Source organism: Psammomys obesus, unplaced genomic scaffold (assembly GCF_907164565.1).
Source record: "Psammomys obesus unplaced genomic scaffold, mPsaObe1.curated_primary_1811, whole genome shotgun sequence".
In the NCBI taxonomy this organism is placed as follows: domain Eukaryota; kingdom Metazoa; phylum Chordata; class Mammalia; order Rodentia; family Muridae; genus Psammomys; species Psammomys obesus.
Window position 1 is genome coordinate 4286188 of NW_026596460.1, and position 22561 is coordinate 4308748.

At 38.8% G+C, this 22561-nt stretch overlaps 1 protein-coding gene across 2 annotated transcripts in view; it reads left to right on the forward strand.

The window, feature by feature from the left end:
- Tpk1 (thiamin pyrophosphokinase 1) overlaps nucleotides 1-22561 on the forward strand; it is a 368986-nt gene that overhangs the window by 282417 nt on the left and 64008 nt on the right. For both annotated transcript variants that reach the window (XM_055598333.1, XM_055598332.1), the window contains one exon: nucleotides 604-715. In XM_055598333.1, the coding sequence (XP_055454308.1) occupies nucleotides 604-715 (112 nt within the window). The remainder of the gene's footprint in view (nucleotides 1-603; nucleotides 716-22561) is intronic.

Consider the following 22561-nt stretch of genomic DNA (forward strand, 5'->3'; position numbering starts at 1 on the left):
CCACTTAATCATTAATCAAGAGAAAGCTCACAGAAGCATGCCCACAGGCCAGTCTGATGGAGATAATTCCTCAGTTGAGGTCCCTTCTTCCCAAAGGACTGTACTTTGTGTCAAGTTGACAGAAACTTTGTGTACATCGTGAGGATCTTAGTGATGGCCACAGGAGACAGAATACCCATCTAGTGCTTACATTGAATTCTGAAGGTTAGAAACCTGAGTCTCAGATGAGTAAAGACTTCACTTGGGAAACCGCCTGTTATATATAATTATATGTATAAATACATTATATATATACTTGGTTGTGAGCCTAGAATTCAGTGTCACAAAAGGTTGCATCTTCAGCAGGTACAATGGATGGTATCTTTAGAATTAGAAGATATCAAAAATAATTCTCTGTGTGCTCTGAACCCATCTAACCAATTTATCAAATGTAAAACTTGTAATTAACAGGAAGCTGGTATAGAACAGTAGGTCTAAATCAGCTGAAAGGATGCACTAAGTTAATTTTCGGTTAACATTATGTCAAGCCACATTAAGGGCTAGTGGCATGCTGCAGGCTGTCTTTTTCTCCCCTTTTTCATACTTGCCTTTCTTCTTTTTCAGGGAAAGCACAGGCTCCATGTAAACACTGGGATGGAAGGCAGCTGGTGCGGCCTTGTCCCTGTCGGGCAGCATTGCAGCCGCGTGACAACAACAGGCCTGCAATGGAACCTCAGTGAGTAAAATCCTTCTAGAAAGGGGGTCTGTCCTCCCACTGAGGAGAGGGTGTTTGTTTTGATCAGAGATGGCACTTGGAAAACATGAGTCTCTGGGTAAGCCTTTTGTTCCCATTCATGTGCCTCACACCTAGTGATTCTTACCCTTAATATAGCTATCCTACGGATGAACTGCCAGGCTGTTTCTGTAGTCCCTGCACTATTACAAATCCCTGCCACCACCATCTGAGTGTTTCAACTCTGTACCCTCAGTTGTGCTTGCCATTTTTGTTCTGTTGCATTGCTTGCAGCCACAGAAGGTGTACTTATAATTCTGACTTGTTTTGTTAATGACTTATGATGGGCCTGCAATGCGTTTATAATTAATGTGGGACATTTGTTATCTTCTTTGGAGAAAGTCGTATCAGGGTTGTATCTGCTAATTGAATTGCTCCCTTTGGATGGGTTGTCAGTCCTTCACATGTGCTAGCTATGAGTTCATCACATCTTTTTCTTAAAATTCTTTGCTGATATTTTTATTTCCTAAAACTTAATTAACTAAATTCAGATAAAGTCAGTTTTTCTTCTGTTTTATGCTTCTTGATATCATGTCTGTGATGCCCAACTCCTCTCTTTACTTGTATGCAAGAACCACACTTTACTTTTTAGAAGTAGCTAAAGTTCTGAACTTGGAAGTGGTTTTCATAATCAAGCCTTTGAGTACTCACAGATTAGCTGCTGTTATTAAATATTAAAATGTTTTCCAAAAATTATGAGCTGAACTAAGCTATGCAAAAACTTACTGACTTGAAAAAAGAAGAATGTGGAATCTGTTTATTAAATAAATGTTGATGTACCCTTCAAAAAGAAAAGAAAAACCTGCCCGACATGGAGTCAGTCAGCCATGATTAACCATGGTCTACCTAAGGCTATGTAAGAGATCTGTACAACCATGTCATTCTTTTCTAACATGTTCACCACTGAAATAGTTTGAAGATGAAAAAAAAAAAAAACATTTTTAAGTCCTTTCTATAAGTCAGTGCTGAAACAATTAGGAAAACTAGAACTCCTTTGAAATACATCTAGAGACTTGTCAGTTTAAAAAGAAAGAGCAGGTCTCCTCCTCGCACATAAGTGTGTGATGGGCTTTGAAGCTGTTCAGCCGAAGCTGACATGAGCTCCCATTAGAAGTGTTTTGAAAACATTGCAACATAAATCAACTATTTTAATTTCTACACTCCCCCCCCATCACTTGCAAGTATCCAAGGTCAAAAGCAGTAAACTTTCTCTGAGATCCAGTGGTGACCACATTTTTGAGCATTGATACCAGGAAGGATAAAGCAACAAGCCAAAAGGCAGATGGAGGAGAGGGCCTATAGCCCAGCATTCAAATCCTGATGGTAATAGAAGTTATAAGTCCAAGTATAGTTTCCCTGAGCTCTTTAGAATGCCCTTTATCATCCAGTTTCCACAGCACTGTGCACATCCCGGATTCTCTGGGAAGGATATAATGTTTGATCTTGCCTAAATGCAGTATGTCATTATTCATTTGTGTGGTTATAGGTTGCTTTGAATTTTAAAATAATTGTTTTTCTCTACATCTCTGTGATAATGAATGAAAATAAATGAAAAACCCATTGTGGGGCCCATCTGTAATTCAGGGAAATGCAAATCAAAACTACTTTGAGATTTCCTATTACACCTATCAGAATGCCCAAGACCAATAAAAGAAATGACAGCTTATGCATGCATGGATGTAGAGTGAGGGGAACACCCCTTCACTGCTGGTCAGACTGAAAACTTGTACAGCCATTACGGAAATCAGTGTGGCGGTTCTTCACACTGGGAATCAACCTGCCTCAAGGCCTAGCGGTGTCATTCTTGGGCGTATTCCTAAACGATGCTTAACCTCACCACAGAGACACTTGTTCACCCGTGTTTATCCCTACTCTCTTCATAATATCCAATAATTGGAAAATCTACACCAACAGCATAGATTTCTGTCAGTAGTTGAATGAATAAAGAAAATGTGGTACATTTACACAGTGGAGTATTTCTCAGACATTTTTAAAAAATGAAATTTGTAGGTAAATGAAAGGAGATAGAAAAAAATATTACCCTGAGTGAGGAAACCCAGACCCAGTGTGACACAGTTTTATTTTTAATGAAAGAAAGAAAAATAAAAAATAATTTAAATAAAATAAAATGTAATGAAATTGTAATTTTAGAATGGAACAAAGTTAGCTCAACAGCAGAGAAATTTCACTTATCAAACCTTATGCAGGCACACCACTTGCTGCCATGAAAACTTTCAGAAAGCTTTGAAGTAGGCAGAAACATCCCTAGATATCTCCGTTGATGATGGAGCCTAGTCTGGATGACCTCACTCTGTAGCACATCTTGATTTGGGTTAATTTGCAGCTCTGGGTGCTGTGTGTTTTAACTGCTGACAGTGATTTATATATGGTTCCTGTTCATATAAGTCACATATTTTTTTGTTCTGTACAAACAAAATGGGTTATTATTGCATGTAACTAGACCGCTCTGTGTCTATCAGGAGATTTCTTTTAGCAGCCCTGACCATAGATGTGTCTGCTATTTAACTCTTCTTTGGACTTGTGGTTTTAATTACTAGCTTGCTCATTAATAACAGAAATAAAACAACTGAAATGTTTATTTTGTTTTTTATAACTCTTTAAAATTGTTCAGCAGCACAGTGTATTACCACTACAACTTATGGTTTTTAAAGAATCAAGTTATTATGGTCTTTTATTTAAAAACAAAAACAAATAAAGAACAAAAAGAAAACTGTGCTAGGACTGGGGAGATAGCTCTTTTAGTAAAGTGCCAAACAGGCATGACACCAGAACCCATGTAAAGAGCCAAGTGTGGTCGTTCCTGCTTCTATTAATAGTTGGAGGGAGGTGAGGGTGGACAGATCCTGGAGTGGGCTAGCCAGCCTGCCCAGTCTAATTGGCAAGCCAAGAAATATGCCTGGAAAACAAGACCTGAGGTTGACCTTTGGCCTCCAAATACATGTGCACATACTTGCACACACACAAGCATTCTCGTACACATCCACATAACTAGACCTAAGGATGACACCTGCACACAAATGTAAACCACACACACTTTGTGAAAGAATGATTTTGCTAAGCCCACTATCGTGAATATTCACTCCTATGTTGGTATTTACAGGGTTTTGCTCTTATGTTTGGGTTCTGGTTGCCAACATTATATTAATTTTTAGAAGTGATATGAAATAATAATTCAGCGTGTTGATTTGTATAAGTAAATCAGCTGGGGTTTCTTGTCTGGGTTCTGTAAATCATTGTAAGGGTCAACATCTCAGCAGTGTTGAATCTTCCAATCTGTGAACACAGACAACTTTTTATTTATTCAAGTCTTCTAACACTTTGGTCCACATTTTGATAACATTATTCCATTAGTTTTGCAGTCTTTTTGTTCCATTAGTTCCCAGGTATTGTTCTGTTTTTATGCTGTTATGATAGAATTATTGTGAGTTTACTTCACATGTATCAAATGTGTGTCTATTGATTTCATGTTCTACTGCTATGTTAGTCAGGATTCTCAGGAATATAGAAGCTCTTTATATATACATGTGTCTGAGAGAGAGATTAGAGTGGCATGATAGCTTACAACAATGGCAAGAAGGTCCAAGAATCCAGTAGTTGTTCAGTCCATGAGACTGGATGTCTCAGCTTGTCTTCAGTATATGCTAGAATCTCAAAGAAGTAGGAGCTAATGCCAGTGAAGGAATGGAGTTCCTTGCCAGGGAAAGAACGATTGGACAAATAGCAAACTCCCTTCTTCCACATCTTGAATATAGGCTTCTAGCAAGCTTAGCCCTGCATATGGGTAGCCCTGTTTATGGGTGGTTCTTCCTCAGAAGTCCTAGATTAAAGGTGTGTCATCCCACCTCAAAGATCCAGAATATAAAGTGGAACTCCCCAGTTCAAGTGATTTAATTAAACAAGTTCCCTCATAGGTATGCCATTTTGGGGTTTTAATCAATTCCAGAGGTAGTCAAGTGGACAATCAAAATAGCCATCCAAAAAGCCTTGCTGAACAGTTTTGGTGGGTTTTCATTAGTGGATTCATTAGCATTTTTCATATGAGAACATGTTGGGAAACATGTTTTCACTTACGGAAGGCTCGAACCATCAGCACAAACTTGAACACAATTACAAATGGACATCATCATTGCTTTGGTCCCAGTCTTCAGAGAAAAGCAACCACTGTTTCACTGTTTCACAGGATTATGTGAATGTCTACTCATATCTGATAGGACACTGACAGCAGACCAAAGAAACAATTATACTAAGATGATAAACCAAAGAGCTTACCAAGGTCAAGTGTAGGGATATGAGTAAGAGGTTATTACAGGAGCACAGGTGACTCAGGGGCAACTGCCTCACAAAAAAGCCAACCCCACTGTGATGGTGACTCACGAAAGTTGTAGCACTGGAGTTCCCTTGGCTTTCAGCCAGCTTCAGTGAGGGGTTTCCTAACTCCTATCAATTTGTGCAGAAAGAGCCTCATTTGAGCCTTGTGTTTTGTGAGTTTTCTGATCCTCCTGAGCATCTTGGATCTTAGGCACTTTCCAACCCACTTCAGCAGGGAATATTTCATTTTAAAAGAACTAGCTACACTATACTACACCCCTTGATCCATCCTTTAGGAGTCATTCTGCTTCTCCTCTATGGTGTTCCCTGAGCCTTAGAGAAAATGGTATGTATTTCTGATTTTTCTTCTATTCATAGCTGAGCAATGGACCACTATGCAACAGCCATTTATCCTCAGCAGCATGACTGATGATGAATCTCTGCAGGAACCACTGTCCACTGAAAAGAAGTTTCCCTTCAGTCTTGACAGAGATAGGAGTGATAGTCTAAAGGTGTAAACATGCTGCTCAGGTCACTTTTTCTCTGATGCTGATACTTCAGTCTCCCTCTCTTAAGGGATCCTTGACAATAGGGGAATCACCTAGATAACCCAGGTTAGTATCACGTCATGGTTTATAACTCAGTTCACACCTGTAGTGACTATTATCATAAAAGTAACATAGGCACAGGATCCAGAGATTATAAATGAACACTGAGTATAGGCTTTCAGTTGAAACTGCCATGTTAGCTTTTTAATCAGTAGACTTAACAGTGCTCTAAAATAACATCTGTAAAGCAAATGTATGCCGCTATATATCTAAACTCACTCTGAATGTAGGCATGAAGATTATTCATATTCCTTAGGTCTGTCTCAGCCTGGTCATTTGTCATTTTGAGAACTAGTGGTGAAGGCTAAAGATAAAAGGAAAATGATGCTGTGGACATGTTTCATTTTGTAAAAGTACCATTGGTTCTGATTTCTGTGACCCAAGGCTCATAGTCAGGTTTAGCTAAAGATATAATCTAATTCTTGGATCAAATAAGAAATCCCTTAGACCAAAGCTATAGCTCCACCTGCTTGTGTGTTTAACCATTCTCTTATTAGCCATGTCTGTTTTTTGTGGTCTTTTTTAATTAGCCTTGGAAACTTGTTATGGGAGAGGCTGGTGCTTTCTAGAGAGGCAGCAGTCTGGTGGGTGATTTGGTGAAAAAGCAGGAGATAGAAGGCTAGTCTTTCCATGTTAACCTGATAGGCATGTATCATTAGACTCTCAGGAAGTGGAAGATGTTTGAATACCAGTTTACTGACTATCATTAATGTCACGCATCCCATGCACACCATGAAGCTACCTGTGAGTTGTCTGTGCAAATGTCACTTTATTCATTCCTACTACCTCCACATGTATGTACTTGTGCCATGATACAAATTTGGATTTTCTTGTGAATTACACAGATTTTTATCTGCCAGGAGCTATAGATAATAAAATTTCCACTTTTAATGAATTCTGAAATTGGCATTTTAGAAGATAATACTAATGGAAATCAATATTTTTGTATAATTTGTATACTATTGTCAAAAATAAGTGAATATAATTGATTTCTACAAATTTTCTTAGTTTTTAAACTCTGAATCATTCTGAAAGGTCTTCAAATACTGTGTTTATAAGCAAATTACCTTTCCAAGCATGTAAGACTAATAACATGCAAAATATAACAAATAGAACTAAGTGTGTACACGCATGTGGCACACACACACACTTCACTCCACTGACTTGATTCCAGTACTGTTTTCTATATTGTAGAGTTGAAGCAGACATAAATGATTTTTTCTTTTTGAAGACCTTGCCCTTTTGTGATTCTGCTGAGAACACAAAGAACCGGCAATAATTTACTATATGTCATAGACATTCTGTTTGCTTTTGGAAAGTGCCCAACAGTCTGACAACATGCATTTGCTGTGGTTGATTCTAGCCATTTAAATATGAAAACAATTAGTGGGCATTTGTAGAGAATATGATAAATGGGAGTTTGTGTGCATGCCAGGTTTTCATTGACCTGTGTTCAGGAACAATATTATAACTCAGGTTTGCCTCCCAACTGTTTAACTGAGTTGATTTCCCAGTATTTATGTGGGCAGGTTGACTGATGAGTATGACTTCAGTGGAAGCTCAAGAGTCCCTTTCCATTTTCCCTCCTCCACGTTTCATTTTTGCACTGATTCAGATGTGGGCCTTGTGCACTCAGCCATCAAGTTAATATATCCAGACAAGAAAGCAATAACTTTGGTGATTACATGAATTGTAGAGAAAGAATCAAGAAGTGTTCTGAATAAACTTTTACTGTGGGAACAGCACAGTGGGTATAATTTTCCTCTGGGCCCAAATAATAATACTTTATATTCTGAATAGCTTTCACATATCCCATCTCATACTTGCCCTCAACTCAATCACTTAAGTCAAGTTTCATATTAATGTGGAGGGAACATCATTATCGTCATCTTACAGATGGAAAATTAAGACAGACAATACTGAATGGATTGTTGAAGTTCATATTTTCTAACTTAGTCCTCTGTGTACGTAAGAAAAATTAATCACTGGTCAATTAACCTGTATTTCCTTAAGTTTTAGACATTATGAAAGAGCCTATCTCAAAGTTCTTTCTCAAGGTGAATTGTCCCTTAAACTGGGCAGGCTCACACCAAAGAAAATCAAGAAAAAACACTATAGTGACTAAAATTATGTAAGCATCACCTAGAATATTCATTGTACTAGTTGAACTGCTAACGCACAGGCCACCATTCTGTGGATTGCACTCTAACGTACATGTAACCTAAACTCACTGCGACAGCTCATTCGTGGAATGATTATAAACCAAATGTTGTCATTTATCATGCTTCTCAAGGAAATTGTAGCAAGAATTCAAGGAGAAAAGATTCACCCAGCATTTGTGAAGGAAACTTAGCCTGTTCTAAGAGGGGTTTGTAGCTAGGATGGATTGGCTGCATAGTCCTCTGCTGGTGGCTCTCTCTGCAGGGAGCTGCTACTATGTTATCTAGGTTGTTTGGAGGTCAGATTGCTAAAAAAAGAACTCTGAAACATTTGGAGAACCCTAAGCTTAAATAAAAGATCAGAGGTGGGGGTGGTTGCCAGCCCTGAGAGCCGAAGCAGAAGCTCCTTTGCCTAAAAAAAAAAAAAAAAAAAAAAAAAAAAAAAAAAAAAAAAAAAATGTGCATACATGCCTGTGCGTGAGTGTGCATGTATGCACCCAAATTTTGTTGGGAAGCAAATATTTGTATAACTATAAAACACATTTCCCTGTATTTCAAAGTGTAATCAAGGTAAAGATTACATACAGAGCAGATAAGTTCCTAAGCTAAGGAAAAAGAGCAAAGAATTGCACAGAACTTTCTTCCCTCTCCAGACAAGAGTCTAATTAAACCAATGAAAGAAGGTAAAGCCCTCTGACTTTGAGCTTGTAAGGCAGGCAAAATGACAGTTTTTCAATGCTTCAGACCTGGCTGACAAAATACATGTCGAGAGATCAGTGTTTAAAATAACTTGCCATCCCTGTTGTTCCTACTTTGAGTTTTCCTTGAAGTGTAACAGAAGGAAAGGAAGTATGCAGCTGGTTAGTTCAGTTACTGATATGAAGGAAGATGGCAACAGGGCTCCAATTTTGACACCAGCATCAGTAAGTTGGACAATACTAGAAAGTCATGTGGATTCTCATCACACTGAGAACCAGTGGGTGACTACTGAGGCTTCCTTCATTTTGAGAACTAGTGAGCCCACAGAGAGGGAATGCACCCAGATAACACAAGCCAGGAGCGTGGTTTTGTAAGATGTCCCTCTTCCTAGTGCCCAGGTGATAGCAGTAAAAAGTTCTAGAGAAGCAGAGACAAGATGAGCGTTGGGGAGCTCTGTGGGAGCTGCTGGAGGTTCACACTGACTGTGTGTTTCTTTTCCTGGGAAGTTGTTTCTGATTTAGTTCACTCCATGATGGTGGCTTTGAACACCACAGCTCAGGATGCCCTAATTATGCTTCTGTCTGGCAGCTCACCCTGAAGTAACTAACAACTTGTTTCTTAGCCCTCCGTAATGTTTCTTGTTTCTTATGTGTATATGTCTTAAGGAATCAACTTATACAAAATTACCACAGCGTGAAGCTTTCTGATTTTTTTTTTGTTTACTTATTTTGTGTGTTTATGTGTGACCATAGTAAAAATGTGAAGATCCAAGGACAACCTTGTGGAGCCATTCTCGCCTTCCATTTTGTGGGTTTGGGAGATAGAACTCAGATCCAGAAGTCATCTTTATCCTCCAAGCCATCTAAATACTTCCTGGGGTTTGCATGTTTTGTTTTGTTCTGTTCTGTTCCATTTTAATCAGATAAAATTGATAAGTATTTTCATGTACATATTTAGAAAATCACTAACTTGCAGAGTACAAGTGACACGTCTTCTTGAAAAGAGAAATGAGCTGTGGGCAACTTAAATTTGTCATATAATTAAGAAATGTAAAACATGAGACCTGTCTTAGCGCCACTGACTTGTGTCTTTCCAAGGCAAGTTCTCTATGAGGACGTAGGTGTTTAAGTTTCCACTGCATTGATTACAATGGGAACTAAATACATAGTGCTCATCTCTATGGGGAGATCCAGTACAAAACTAGTATGGTGGGAGGTCTGGCTTTTTGCTTGTAGGGCTAAGTGAATAAAGACCAAAGTAGCACTTCCCATTCTTATTTGATGTAATGTGAATATAAACTCTCATCAGCTTCCTCACCATCCACAGCTGTCTGCAATGAGTAAGTGGACTGACGAGGTCATTCCAAAATCTTTTTCATCTCTTTCATTATTCCTTGTATTTATCCTAATGGTATAATTAGTCTGTTCTGTTCTCCCAGGAACCTGTTAAAGCATTTGAGATTCAGCGTTATGTCGCCACTCCCCGCCCCATGATTCTATCACATCCCCTATGACTCCACCCCTGGTGTTGCTAGACTGTATTTTCCTTTTAACATCGCCACTAGCGTCAAAGGTCAATTAAAATCACACTGTACACAAATCCTGCTATTCCTTATCAAATGAAACATTTTCTTTCCTTTGAATTCTTAGCCCATGCAACTATTCAGAATCTAATAGTATCATCCTCCATGCATGCTTCCTATTTCTTTACTACAGTGCATCTTCCTTGGAGCAGATGCCTGTAGTGGTCTCCTTCTAGTTGTATACATTAATGCCATGTGTAACTTAGGTAATTAACAACATTTTAATTGAGCAAGTGTGTTTTACCTACATGAATTCTATAATGAGACAGAGGCAATGGCACTATGGCAAAAAGTAATGAAGCAGGAGTTCATTACCAAAAGCCACAAAAGCAATTAGGATAATGAGGGATAGGTTGAATGCTCAGTGTGAAAATTCTAACATGCCCTGCCAGGAGTTGATACAGTCTAAAGTGAGGTATACACATGAATGTGTGCATGTATGTATGCATGTGTATGCATGCATTACTAGTCCAAGGATGAATCTAGATTCACTTTTAGATGTTAAAAATAACCAAACACACACACACACACACACACACACACACACACACACTTGAGGGCAAGAATCATCACAAAAATAAAGGATAATTAAATCAATTTTTTTATTAGTGTTTTTTCCTGAAACCTCTCATATTTTCCTAATAAAAACATAGAAAGAAAACCCTGTACCATACTTCACTGAAGCTTCCTGTGGGTCATTAATGATGTTGAGATATTGGAGTATGGTGATGGGTAAAGGAAGTCTTTCTCAGTTCTTGGTGAGCTTGGCTCACTGGGCTGTGGTACTAGAAAACTCAGCCACCAAAAGTGCTCTGAGGCAGTGGCTTTCAGTTTCCAAATTCATGGAAGACAATGTGTGAGTTTTAGAGAGACATTTTCTATAGATCCACTGGTAAGAGCCTAAAAAGGAAAGAAGAAGGGAAAGATCATTTAGAGCTTCTCTATTGCTGGCTGTGGATTGACCCAAGGAAATTGAAAACCATAAAGCTGCTAGCCTAGAGGCTTTTTACAGCACTTGCTTAGAGACTGGGGGAGGCCCAGGGATGTAAGCTGGCGAGCACACTGCATGCAGCAAGGAGGTGTCCAGGTGCCCACATACAGTCAGGTCTTCACGTAGAGCCGTGTTTGAGGTGAGAGGTAACAAGGGAACAGAAGCCAGAGCTCAGAACTGCTGGGTGTGGTCCCCAGCCTTTCTGACCTGTTTTTATCCCCTCTTCTCATTATTGCGTTGTGTCAGTGTAAACACAACTTTGGCTTTCCATTTGTTCCCATCATTGTGTTTATCTGTCCACCAGACAAGGCAGTTTTACACTGTTTACAGACCTTTAGATTTTGCTCCCAGTTCTACTTAACAAATCCTTATAGTACTGATCCCTAATTGACATTGATTGACAGTGGGACTGCTTATCAAAGTTGCCCTTGCTTTCATATTTATCCCTTACTCATTTCCCTCGACAATCAACTAGAAAAAAAAATAACTGATAATGTGCTATTTATCCTTGGGAAACTGTCAGACTGACAGGTGAATAAGGAAGAGCAGATCTCATGTAAAAGGAAAGACAACATGAAACTAGGCAGGAAGAGGGACAGTCATGCAGGTTTCCTAGGATGAAGCCATCACTAGGAGACGGAGCTCATGATTTGAATAAGATGCAAAAGAAATTGGAATAAGTGTTTTTTTTCTGAAGAGGTATTTTAGTCACTCTTGATAACACAGAGAAGTAGCAGCATTTTTTTGTATTTTTATGAGTCTTATTTTTTTTTTACAATTTATGCATTTTATATACTAGTTGTAGCCCCCTTCCTATCTCTATCTCCTATCTCTCTCGCTTAGTCCACTGACAGGGGAAGTCCTCCTCCCCTACTGTCTTACCCTAGCCTATCAGGTCCCATCAAGACTGTCTAGATCTTCTTCCTCTGTGGGCTGACTATGTTGCCCCACCAGGGAGAAGTGATCAAGGATCAGGCACAGGAGACAACTTCCTGAACAGAACACTAACAGCACATTCTCTAAGATCAACAATCAATAAATGGGACCTCATGAAACTGAAAAGAAGCAGAGGTCAGTGTCATCAGAACAAAACGACAGTCTACAGCCTGGGAAAAGATCTTCACCAACCCTACATCTAAGAGAAGGCTAATATCCAGATTATACAAATAATTCAAGAAATTAAACACCAACAAACCAAAATAATCCAGTTAAAAAATGGAGTACAGAGCTAAACAGAGAATTCTCAACAAAGGAATATCAAATGGCAAAGAAACACTTAAAGAAATGCTCAATGTCCTTAGTCATCAGGGAAATGCACTTCAAAGTAGCAGTATTTTAAGAGCAGAAGGCAGTGCACACATAAGATCAAGCAAATGAGAGTCCCAGCAAGATGGCTGAGGAGATATTGGCAGTGGATAATGGTTGGGGAGAGAGAATCTTTCTTTCCTTTGGGGATACAGCCACTGGTATGTTGCATGCTCCAGTGGATGGCACCGAAACCACGTGTGCAAAGGCATCAATAATTGAATTTATGAATTAAAAAATATTTGGAGGGGAACATTTGGTCAGAGTTGGAAGAGGAAATTGGAAGGTAGATATGATCGAAACACATTGCATGCAAGCATGATATTCCCAAAGAAGAAATAAAAATATTCTTTTGTAAAAAGAACAGATGTAATTCCTATTACTTAGAATGTTTAAACTGTTTTTCACAGAGGCTGAAAGCACAATGACAATATATTATTAAGCCTTTTAATACAACCATATTGGTTATAAGATACATGCATATGGAGAGGTCTATTGGTCTAAAATACTAGAACCTTTGTGGGTAAAAAAAACCACTTGCCACACAAACATGAGAATGTGAATTGGGATCCTAGATTCCACACAGCTGATAGTAGCACATTTGTAATCACAGCATTTCTAGATCACAATGGGAGGTAGATATATGGCAGTCCTCCAAATTTAATAGGCACAAATATCCTGAACATATGCAAGATGGAAGATGAGGACCAACATCCAAAGTTATTCTGTGGCCTGCACATGTGTGCCAAGATGCTTGTGTGCCTGTATGCACATATATACACAGACACCCACACACACAATGTTCATACCTATATATTTAATTTAATTTTTAAAAGCATAGAAGATAACACAATAAATAGCATACATATTTATCAGTAAGTAAGGTGGGATAACTGCCAGGTCAGTCAGTAGTCTCTAGCAAATTGAAAACACATTTGTTAGTGCTAATTCCAATTCTCTTCAAACTATTCCACAAAATAGAAACAAAAGGAACTTTACAAAGCTCATTCTATGAAGCAACAGTCACCTTGATACCTAAACCACACAAAGACTCAACAAAAAAAGAGAACTTCACACCTATCTCACTTATGAACATTGATACAAAAATACTCAATAAAATACTTGCAAACCAAATCCAAAAACACATCAAAGATATCATCCACCATGACCGAGTTGGTTTCATCCCAGGCATTCAAGAGTGGTTCAATATATGGAAATCCATCAATGTAATCCACTATATAAACAAACTGAAGGAGAAAACCACATGATCATCTCCTTAGATGCTGAAAAAGCATTTGACAAAATCAAACATCCATTCATGTTTAAAATCTTGGAGAGATTAGGAATACAATGCACATACCTAAACATAGTAAAGGCAATATACAGCAAGCCTATAGCCAACATCAAACTCAATGGAGAGAAACTTAAATCAATCCCACTGAAATGAGGGACACAGCCGGGCTGTCCACTCTCTCCATATCTCTTCAACATAGTACTTAAAGTCCTAGCTAGAGCAATAGGACAAGTAAAGGAGATCAAGGAGATACAAATCGGAAAGGAAGAGGTCAAAGTTTCACTATTCGCAGATGATATAATAGTAAACCTGAGTGACCCCAAAAATTCAACCAGAGAACTCCTTCAGCTGATAAACACCTTCAGCAAAGTAATAGCCAGAACCTGGAAACAACACAGATGTCCATCAACAGAGGAATGGATACAGAAATTGTGGTGCTTTTACACAAAAGAATACTACTCAGCAATTAAAAACAAGAAAATCTTGAAACTTGCAGGCAAATGATGGGATCTAGAAAAGATCATCCTGAGTGAGGTATCCCAGGAGCAGAAAGAAACACATGGTATATACTCACTTATATAGATGTATAAGATATGATAAACATACTAAAATATGTGCACCTAAAGAAGATAAACAAGAAAGAGGACCTGGAGTAAGATGATCAATCCTTACTCAGAAAGACTAATGGGATAGACATGGGAGGTAGGAGAAAACAAGTAACAGGACAGGAGCCTACCTCAGAGGGCCTCTGAAAGACTCTACCTAGCAGTGTATCAAAGCAGATGCAGAGACTCATAACCAAACCTTTGGCAGAGTGCAGGAAATCATACGATAAAAGGAGGAGTTAATATGACCAGGAGAGGACAGGAGCTCCTCAAGGACAAAATGTATCAGGGCACGGGGGTCCTTGATGAAACTGTTTCTCCAACCAAGAACCATGTATGGATATAACCTAGAACCCCTGCTTGGATGTAGTCCATGGTAGCTCAGTATCCAAGTGGGTTTTCCTAGTAAGGGGAACAGGAACTATTTCTGACATGATCTCAATGACTGGCTCCTTTACCTCTCCTCTCCCCCACCCTGGGGGAGAAACAGCCTTGGGTAACAGAGGAGGACATGGCAGCCAGTCCTGAAGATACCTGATAAGCTAGAGTCAGATGGAAGGGGAGGAGAACCTCCCCTAGCAGTGGACTTGGAAAGGAAGGAAGGGAGAGTGGGATTGGGAGGAAATGAGGGAGGGGGCTATGGCTGGGATACAAAGTAAATAAGCTGTGATTAATAGAAAAAATATAAATAAATAAATACAAAGAAAACACATTTGTTACCCAGAAGTCAATAAATTTATTTTCCCACACTATTGTCAACAAGAAAATATTCATCTTCACTTGGCTTGGTCTGAGCCTGTTTGTTTGCTTGTTTGTTTTTCCTTTCTTCTGTGTTCTTGAGACCCATCATACCTTTAAGAGCATATGAATGTCACTGATTGTCAACCATACTTTCCCATCCTTGCCCTCTTATCTGCTCCCTGAACATAAAGATTTATATAATCTTCCATCTACTTTGTGTATACTTTATCATACACATATATCATAAAATACCTGGCTTAGAGTGGTTGCTGAATACATTTTTATCAAATTAATTGTGTACAGACTGTGTCTAATGTAACATGACCATCAAATGTACACAGCGTGCTACTTGTCCCATCTGATTGGTTCCCTTTTCCTCTCCATCAGCAAACTTTTATCTGTATCAGTGGTCTCAACCTTCTTAATGCTGAGAGCCTTTAATACAGTTCCTCATAGTGTGATGACCCCATCCTTAAAATTATTTTTTTGCTACTTTGTAATTGCAATTTTGCTACTGTGAAGTATAATAATGCAATTTTGACCAAAGGAGTCACAACTCACTAGTTGAGAATCATTGGTAAAGATAATTGTTAATACCAAAAGCCTTAAATTCATCCTCCTTATTCTCTGTTCCAGTCCAGGTTATCTTCTCATACTTGTTTAACCATGCCTTGTAAAGCAGTATAAATCTTTCTAAACCTAAAGTGATGACATACTGCTCCCAGTTGGAAGCCTTCCAATACATTTCCCTCATACTTAGAATAAGAAGTAGCACTGTTGCCTGTGTCTCACCCATCCAAATTGATTGCCAACCCCTATCAGTTTCTGGCCTCCAGTCTTACTCATCTTTTAAACTCTGTCTAGAATTCTGTACCTGGGGTCTTCTGCTATACTTTTATGTGTTCTATTTGATATTACTTCTACTGCTTTGACAGACTTTCTGGTGTAAGTCTGACTTGGCATGGAGCCCACCCCTGTAGAGCACTCTTTATCCCGTCTCTGGTTTGTTTTCATTGTTGCAATCATTAATATTTGAAAGTGTCATATAACATTGTGAAGTATCTCGCCTTCCCTTCCTTGCCCTCTTAACTGCTCCCATATACATAAAGATTTATGGGATATAATCTTCCATCTGCTTCATGTATAATTTATCCCTTTTGACCATAAAGTACCCAGCTTAGAGTGGTTGCTGAGTAAATTTTTATCAAATTAATTATCTACAGAATGTGTCTAATCTAACATGACCATCAAACATGCACAACTGGCTACTTGCCAATTTGATTTATCCTCTTTCCTCTCCATTAGCAAACTTTTATTACCTCCCCAACAAAAGGTAAATTCTATTAATTTGGTTGTCTACTGTATCAGGAACTGGTGGTGTAGTCCCTGAATGAATAAGTGCTGAGAAAATGTCTTCTGAGTAGTAAAAGAATCCCCAAAGGTGGATAAGGCAATGAAGAATTAAAAAAAAAAAAAAAAAAAAAAAGGCTTAGAGCCTTTTCTCTGGCTCTGAGATTCCCTCATCATAAAGAAAATTTTAAAAAAAGCAAGCTCTAGATGACCTATCCTAGTGATAAGCAAATTTAAGCGGGTTGGGTCATATGGCAAACACTATTCCTATGATTATCAAGAAGGGAGGACCCACTCCAAGCATGGCCTTGTGAATGCCTTGCCAGAATCACACCAGGAAAATGAAAAGCTCAATTACTTTACCCTGGCAAGAAACAGGAATCATGGGCCCTGTGCTTCACAGGAGTTTGGGAAGAAATGGTACCAAGGCTTGAAGAGGGAACTTAGACCAAACCCAGAGAGGCTAAGATGGAATCATAGCATTTTGAGTGAATCTGAAATGATGTCCTTCCTGTGGAATAATGTGACTACTTATTATGTGTTGACTCTCTGAGAGACATAATAACTAGTCACAGTTGTATATATCCAAAAATGATTTCCTTTAAATCCATGACTTTCACATATTTAGAAAGTCTATTACCAGGAGATAGGGTTAGCATTTCAGTCCAATAAAGTCATATCCTTTGTGTTCTTAGATTCGTTGTCTTCCAAGTCATCCATATTTCATGGCTAGTGCCATGGAATGGGCAGTCTACTTCATCCCCTAAGTCTACAAACTAGTTTTCTGAATCTTCCCCCCTCCCTTTTTTTGGCTTTTTCAGCCTTAAAGTTTTCCCTTGTTCCTCCAAAAGGATATAAACTTTCATTTCTAGGAATTTTCAAGTATATCTTAAATCTCTTTATGGGTCATGTATCTTTAAATTGTACTCTTCAATCTACTTGTCTTAGTCCCCTTTCTCTAAGTACATGTCCAGTTTTGAAGGAAGAAGTAGGTGGTTTTCATGTTTTATTAATTAGTAGGCATTGATTCACTTCCCTTTGGCTGAAATTCTCACATCTCTGGAATTGAAATGAAGGGAAGTTACTATCATAGGAGTTTGTAAAGGTAGTGAGACTGTACCCAGCAGGGTATTAAGGCAGATGCTGAGATTCATAGCCAAACTTTGGGCAGAGTGTAGGGAATCTTATGAAAGAAGGGGGAGATAGGAAGACCTGGAGCTCCACGAGTGAAACAACAGAACCAAAAAATCTGGGCCCAGGGGTCTTTTCTGAGACTGATACTCCAACCAAGGACCAGTCATAGAGACAATCTAGAACCCCTGCACAGATGTAACCCATGGCAACTCAGTGTCCAAGTGGGTTCCCTAGATAGGGGAACAGAGGCTGTCTTTGACATGAACTCTGTGGCTGGCTCTTTGATCACCTCCCCCTGAGGTGGTGGGGTGGCAGCTTTACCAGCCCAAAGAGGAAGACTATGAAAGATAGTCCTGATGAGACTTGATAGGCTAGGGTCAGATGGAAGAGGAGGAGGTCCTCCCTTATCAGTGGACTGGAGAAGGGGCATGGGAGGAGATGAGGGAGGAAAGGAGGACAGGATTGGAAGGGCATGAAGGTGGGGGCTACAGCTGGGATACAAAGTGAATAAATTATAATAAATTAAAAATTATATTAAATATATAATTATACACACAAAAAGATGGTGAGAGGGTAAAGATTGTGACATGGTGTCTATGTGCATGGTGCAGAGTGAAGAGTACATACTGTTACGGTGATGAATGTACTTAGCTACTCAAAATGTCATCCTGCAGCTAATCTACGAGTGGCCTAATCTAAATGACTATCTAATATTCTGATGTCTGTGACATTCTTAAAAGTTGACTGTCAGGAGCCAATGAATAAATGTGGTACCAAGAAGTCTGCAGTGAATTCAGGCCTACGCCTTTAATTAAGGAAAGTTAACAGTGGAAAATCACTTCTGAGTCTTATACATGGGAAATTGGATTTCCTGATGGATAATTTAAAATACTCTGGGAGCATAAATACACCTGGAGCCTAGAGCTGTAAGTCTGTGACTCAGAGAACAAGGGCATACAATCCTGAAATAAGCAACAGTAAATGGCCACTTAAGCTCTTAAGAGCAAATTGCAGAAAATAAATTAATTCTCTTAAATATGCATGAAGTTTCCGAGTGGGGAAGATACTGAAATGGGGCTGAGTGGTTTCTTTTGTTATGTGTGTTCAGAGGTATTGAGAATACCCCCATTTGTGCTGTAAACCTTTGAGTAGAACAAATCCCAGAATCTTTTGGCTTCTTAAATTGTTTCTCAAGTAACTTATATTAACTGGGAAAAATCTGCTGAAAGAACACATTGGTCTCATTGATTTGGAAATGTAGAGAGTAGGTTTATCATAGTCAGGGTCCCTGGGGGAATGGAAAGTGGCTCTGATTACATTGTTGAAGGAGGGCTTCCTTGAGGCTGACATAACTTCGCAGGAACTTCTTCCAAGTTAGAAACTTTACAACAGCTTCCCCTAAAATATGATTTAACCGAGTTCTCTTGTGCAATGTGAAACAGCAGCTTAAGGCCTAAGATTCCTTGTACTCGGCTTAGACTACAGGGTGTGTTTAGAATGTTTATCAGAATTATTACTCTATTATTTCCAGTCCTCGTCAGATCTTTTAATTTTCGTTATGGGAACCACAGACACTAAAGTCTTGGTATTTTATGCCCTTGCATACTTAAAAGCAAATTTTATGGCTATATAATTGAATAAATAAAGGGAAAGGGGCCAAGAGGAGGAGGCAAAAATAGCAGAAGCAGAAGCAGGAGCAAATTAGCCACAAAAGGACAGTATGACTCGAAGCTGTGTTCTACGTACGTGCTAGGAGGAAGGCAATTCAAGGAAATGGTTTCTGCACTGCACACACTGATTCTTGGGGTCACTTTCCTTTATAGCAGCATTTCGTTCTGATGCCAAGGCAGTGAAGGGGAGCCTGGCAGCAGAGCAAGGTCTGACTAAGGAGACATACAGTATGGGTGGATGAGGCTTAGGAAAGGAATTGGCAATCCTGCCTGAGGACAAAAATAGCCAAAATGATTGCCAAGAGCCATCCATTAAAGAGAGCAAGAATATAAACTTGATTTTTTTGAACATGGAAAAATATTAATCTGTTCTGTCTGTTGTGATGTGGTTGGTCTCTATCAGGTTCTACTATTATAATAATTTCTATTTTGCCCTGATTCTGTGAAGAGAATCAATTTGGAAAATTTTTCTTATTGTATTTTAAAACATAGCTACTAACATGATGTCTAAATAATGGTGTAATGTGTGTGTGTGTATGTGTGTAGTTAAATATTTTCTTTGATGTGAAAGAGTCATTTGTATGCTTTGTAGTTTTTTCCTTTACATGTCCTGTGCACAAAAAGCCTCCAAAGATGACCCACTTTGAGCAGCTGTAAAGAGAAACTGAAGCCCATTCCCAGGGCCAGGGGCACCATTTGCAATGGTCACAAGAATCTGTAGGGCTGACTCCTGCAGTAGAGGAGGTGAAAGGAGAGTGCTGCTAGAAGGATGGTGGGGTCCACTCCCGGAAGCTTTTTTGTGACAGAAGTCACGGTTGGCTCCGCAGGTGATGGAAGGAATTTTTAAGGTGAGATGATCACCTTTTGACTTCAATAAATGTGACCCTGGAATGATTGCATGTGTTAGATTAGAGAAAGATAGCATCCATATTTTTTGATTGGGCTATCTCAGTTCCACATTTATCTGAGTAACATTAATTTTCAATGCTACCCATTATCTGAATAAAGTCTCAGAGGAAGCGATTATCACTCACTATCAAAAAGCAATGATATATTTGGAAGATTTTTTTAAAAGATCATCTCTCTAGCACTCTTTTACAAATCATTTTTTTACTGTGTGCTTTACCTTCAACATCTGCCTTCATCCTCTGTGGCTAGGTACGCATTAAGGATATTTTCTTCAGTTGTTATTTAGACATTGTTTGATCCAACCATCACTACCAACACAGCATTAAAAGGGTCTCTATTCTTTTCTCACCACTTAGTGCAGACTGTCCTCAGACTATCAGAGACCCTCCCAGTTCAGCCTCCAAAGTGCCAGCGTTATAGGCTGAGCTATGGCTTCAAACATTCCTTTCTGTAATCTAGTTTATCCTGTTGTTATGTCCAAACCTCATGCCAAACACCTTTGTTAAGAAGTGATGTGATTTAAAGGACTAATGCAGTTCTTCAGACATTGAAGAATTATCCTGTTTCTCCCCACCCCCTTCCCTTATCTCTGCATGTCACAGTACTTAGCACTATTGATGGACAGATTACAGATACAATTCAAATGTGGCTTCAGGAATGGGTAGGTTACTATTTATGTATAGGGTTACTACATATAGCTCCTTCCTTAAAGTCATATATTTATCATAAATTGAAAATCTGGAACTCCAAGAACTTCTGGGATAAAATGTTATCACAGCCATTGCTACGTTTCTAGTTATTAATTTGCTTTCTTAACTCCATGAAATGTTTCTCTTATCAATGCGTGAGCCGTCATCAAAAATAGAATTCCTAATTCTGAGCCAAAACAGTTGGAGCTAAATCAGGACCTTTAATAAGGTTTTTTTTTATAAGGAAAAGCCATCAATCATTCATGCCTCCCTCTGCTCTGCATATATTATTGAAAATTTTGATCAAAGTTTTGTACTAAAAATTACCCTTTTAAGAAATTTGAATAGTGTACATATTAGTACATTCGTATTATCTAATCAAAATTTGATTTGTGACAGTGTCAGCTAATAAATTCATACTTTTAATCCTGTTAACAACTTCAGAATTGGCTGATAATTGCTATAGAATTAGAGTCTCTAATTTGTACATTGGTACTGTGTTTCCAATCACCAGCCAATGTAACAACAATAATAAATTACACTCCTGTCTCTGCTGAGATTGTGATAGACAGCTGAAGAACAGAATATGCACCTTTTCCCTGAGTATCAAAGTCACATGAAGTTTGTGAAGATTCATTGCCACTCTTAGCACTATGCTAGTCAAGGCCTATTTGTGACCATCAGTGTTTTACCCAAGTTCCTTCCTCTGACTGTGAGACCCTCATCAGTGTCATCACCATGGCCAGTAAAGGTTCTTGAAAGCTAAACAAACATAAAAGCCATCGCTTCACCAGATAGATTTCCCCACATTTACAGTAAGCATCCACTACCTACATGGCCCGACAGGCCTCCAGAAGATTCTGGTGCCCTAATACATCTCTACTGGTGTGTTTTAAATCTATGCAGTGGGAATAAATAGTAAGTTTAGCAAAAGGGTAGGTTTTTGTTTGTTTGTGTTTGGTTGGTTTGGTTTGGTTTGGTTTGGTTTGGTTGTTTTGTTTTTTCTTTTCTTTTGCAAAACACTTTGTCTAGCAAATGTTCCTAGAACCTTACAGCATAAGGGTAATTAACTGTTGTTTTAAGAAACTGCAATGCACATGCTGTTACACTGACATCAGTTACCACAGTGAGTTCCTGACATGGTCCAGACATTTCTAACTGTATGAACATCTAGGCTTTTTTTCTGCAAGAAATAATGACTCATAAGTATTACAACAGTATGCACAAAGAGTGGTCAGTACTGTTACGTCCGATGCTCTGTGAGTGTTTTCTGTGAATTGTCTCCTGCAGTCCTCAGTGCCAAGTCCTGTTTTGTATGGGCAGAAATGAGGTATTGAGATGCTTTGGAAATGAAATGGCACCAGAAACTCACATTGAAGGTTTAGTCTCTAGTTAATGACACTTTCAAGGGGTGACTGGATTACATCCACAAATTTCTTGTCTTCATCTTCCCCTCTCCCTTACTCTTTTCTTCCTTATTCCCATAAGATGAACCTGCTTTGTCAAACTTTCTTTCTGCCTCATGAAATTCTGCCTCCTCTGAAGCTCAAAACAGCAAACCAACTAAACATGGACTAAAATCTTGGAAATCAGGAGCCAACAGTCAACTTCTATGCCTTCAAGTTTCTTTTCTCAGGTAATTTGTCACAGTAACAGAAACTTAATATACATACTCATGTCACAAAGACTTTAAGTGATGCAATGGAGCTGGGTTTTTTTTTTTT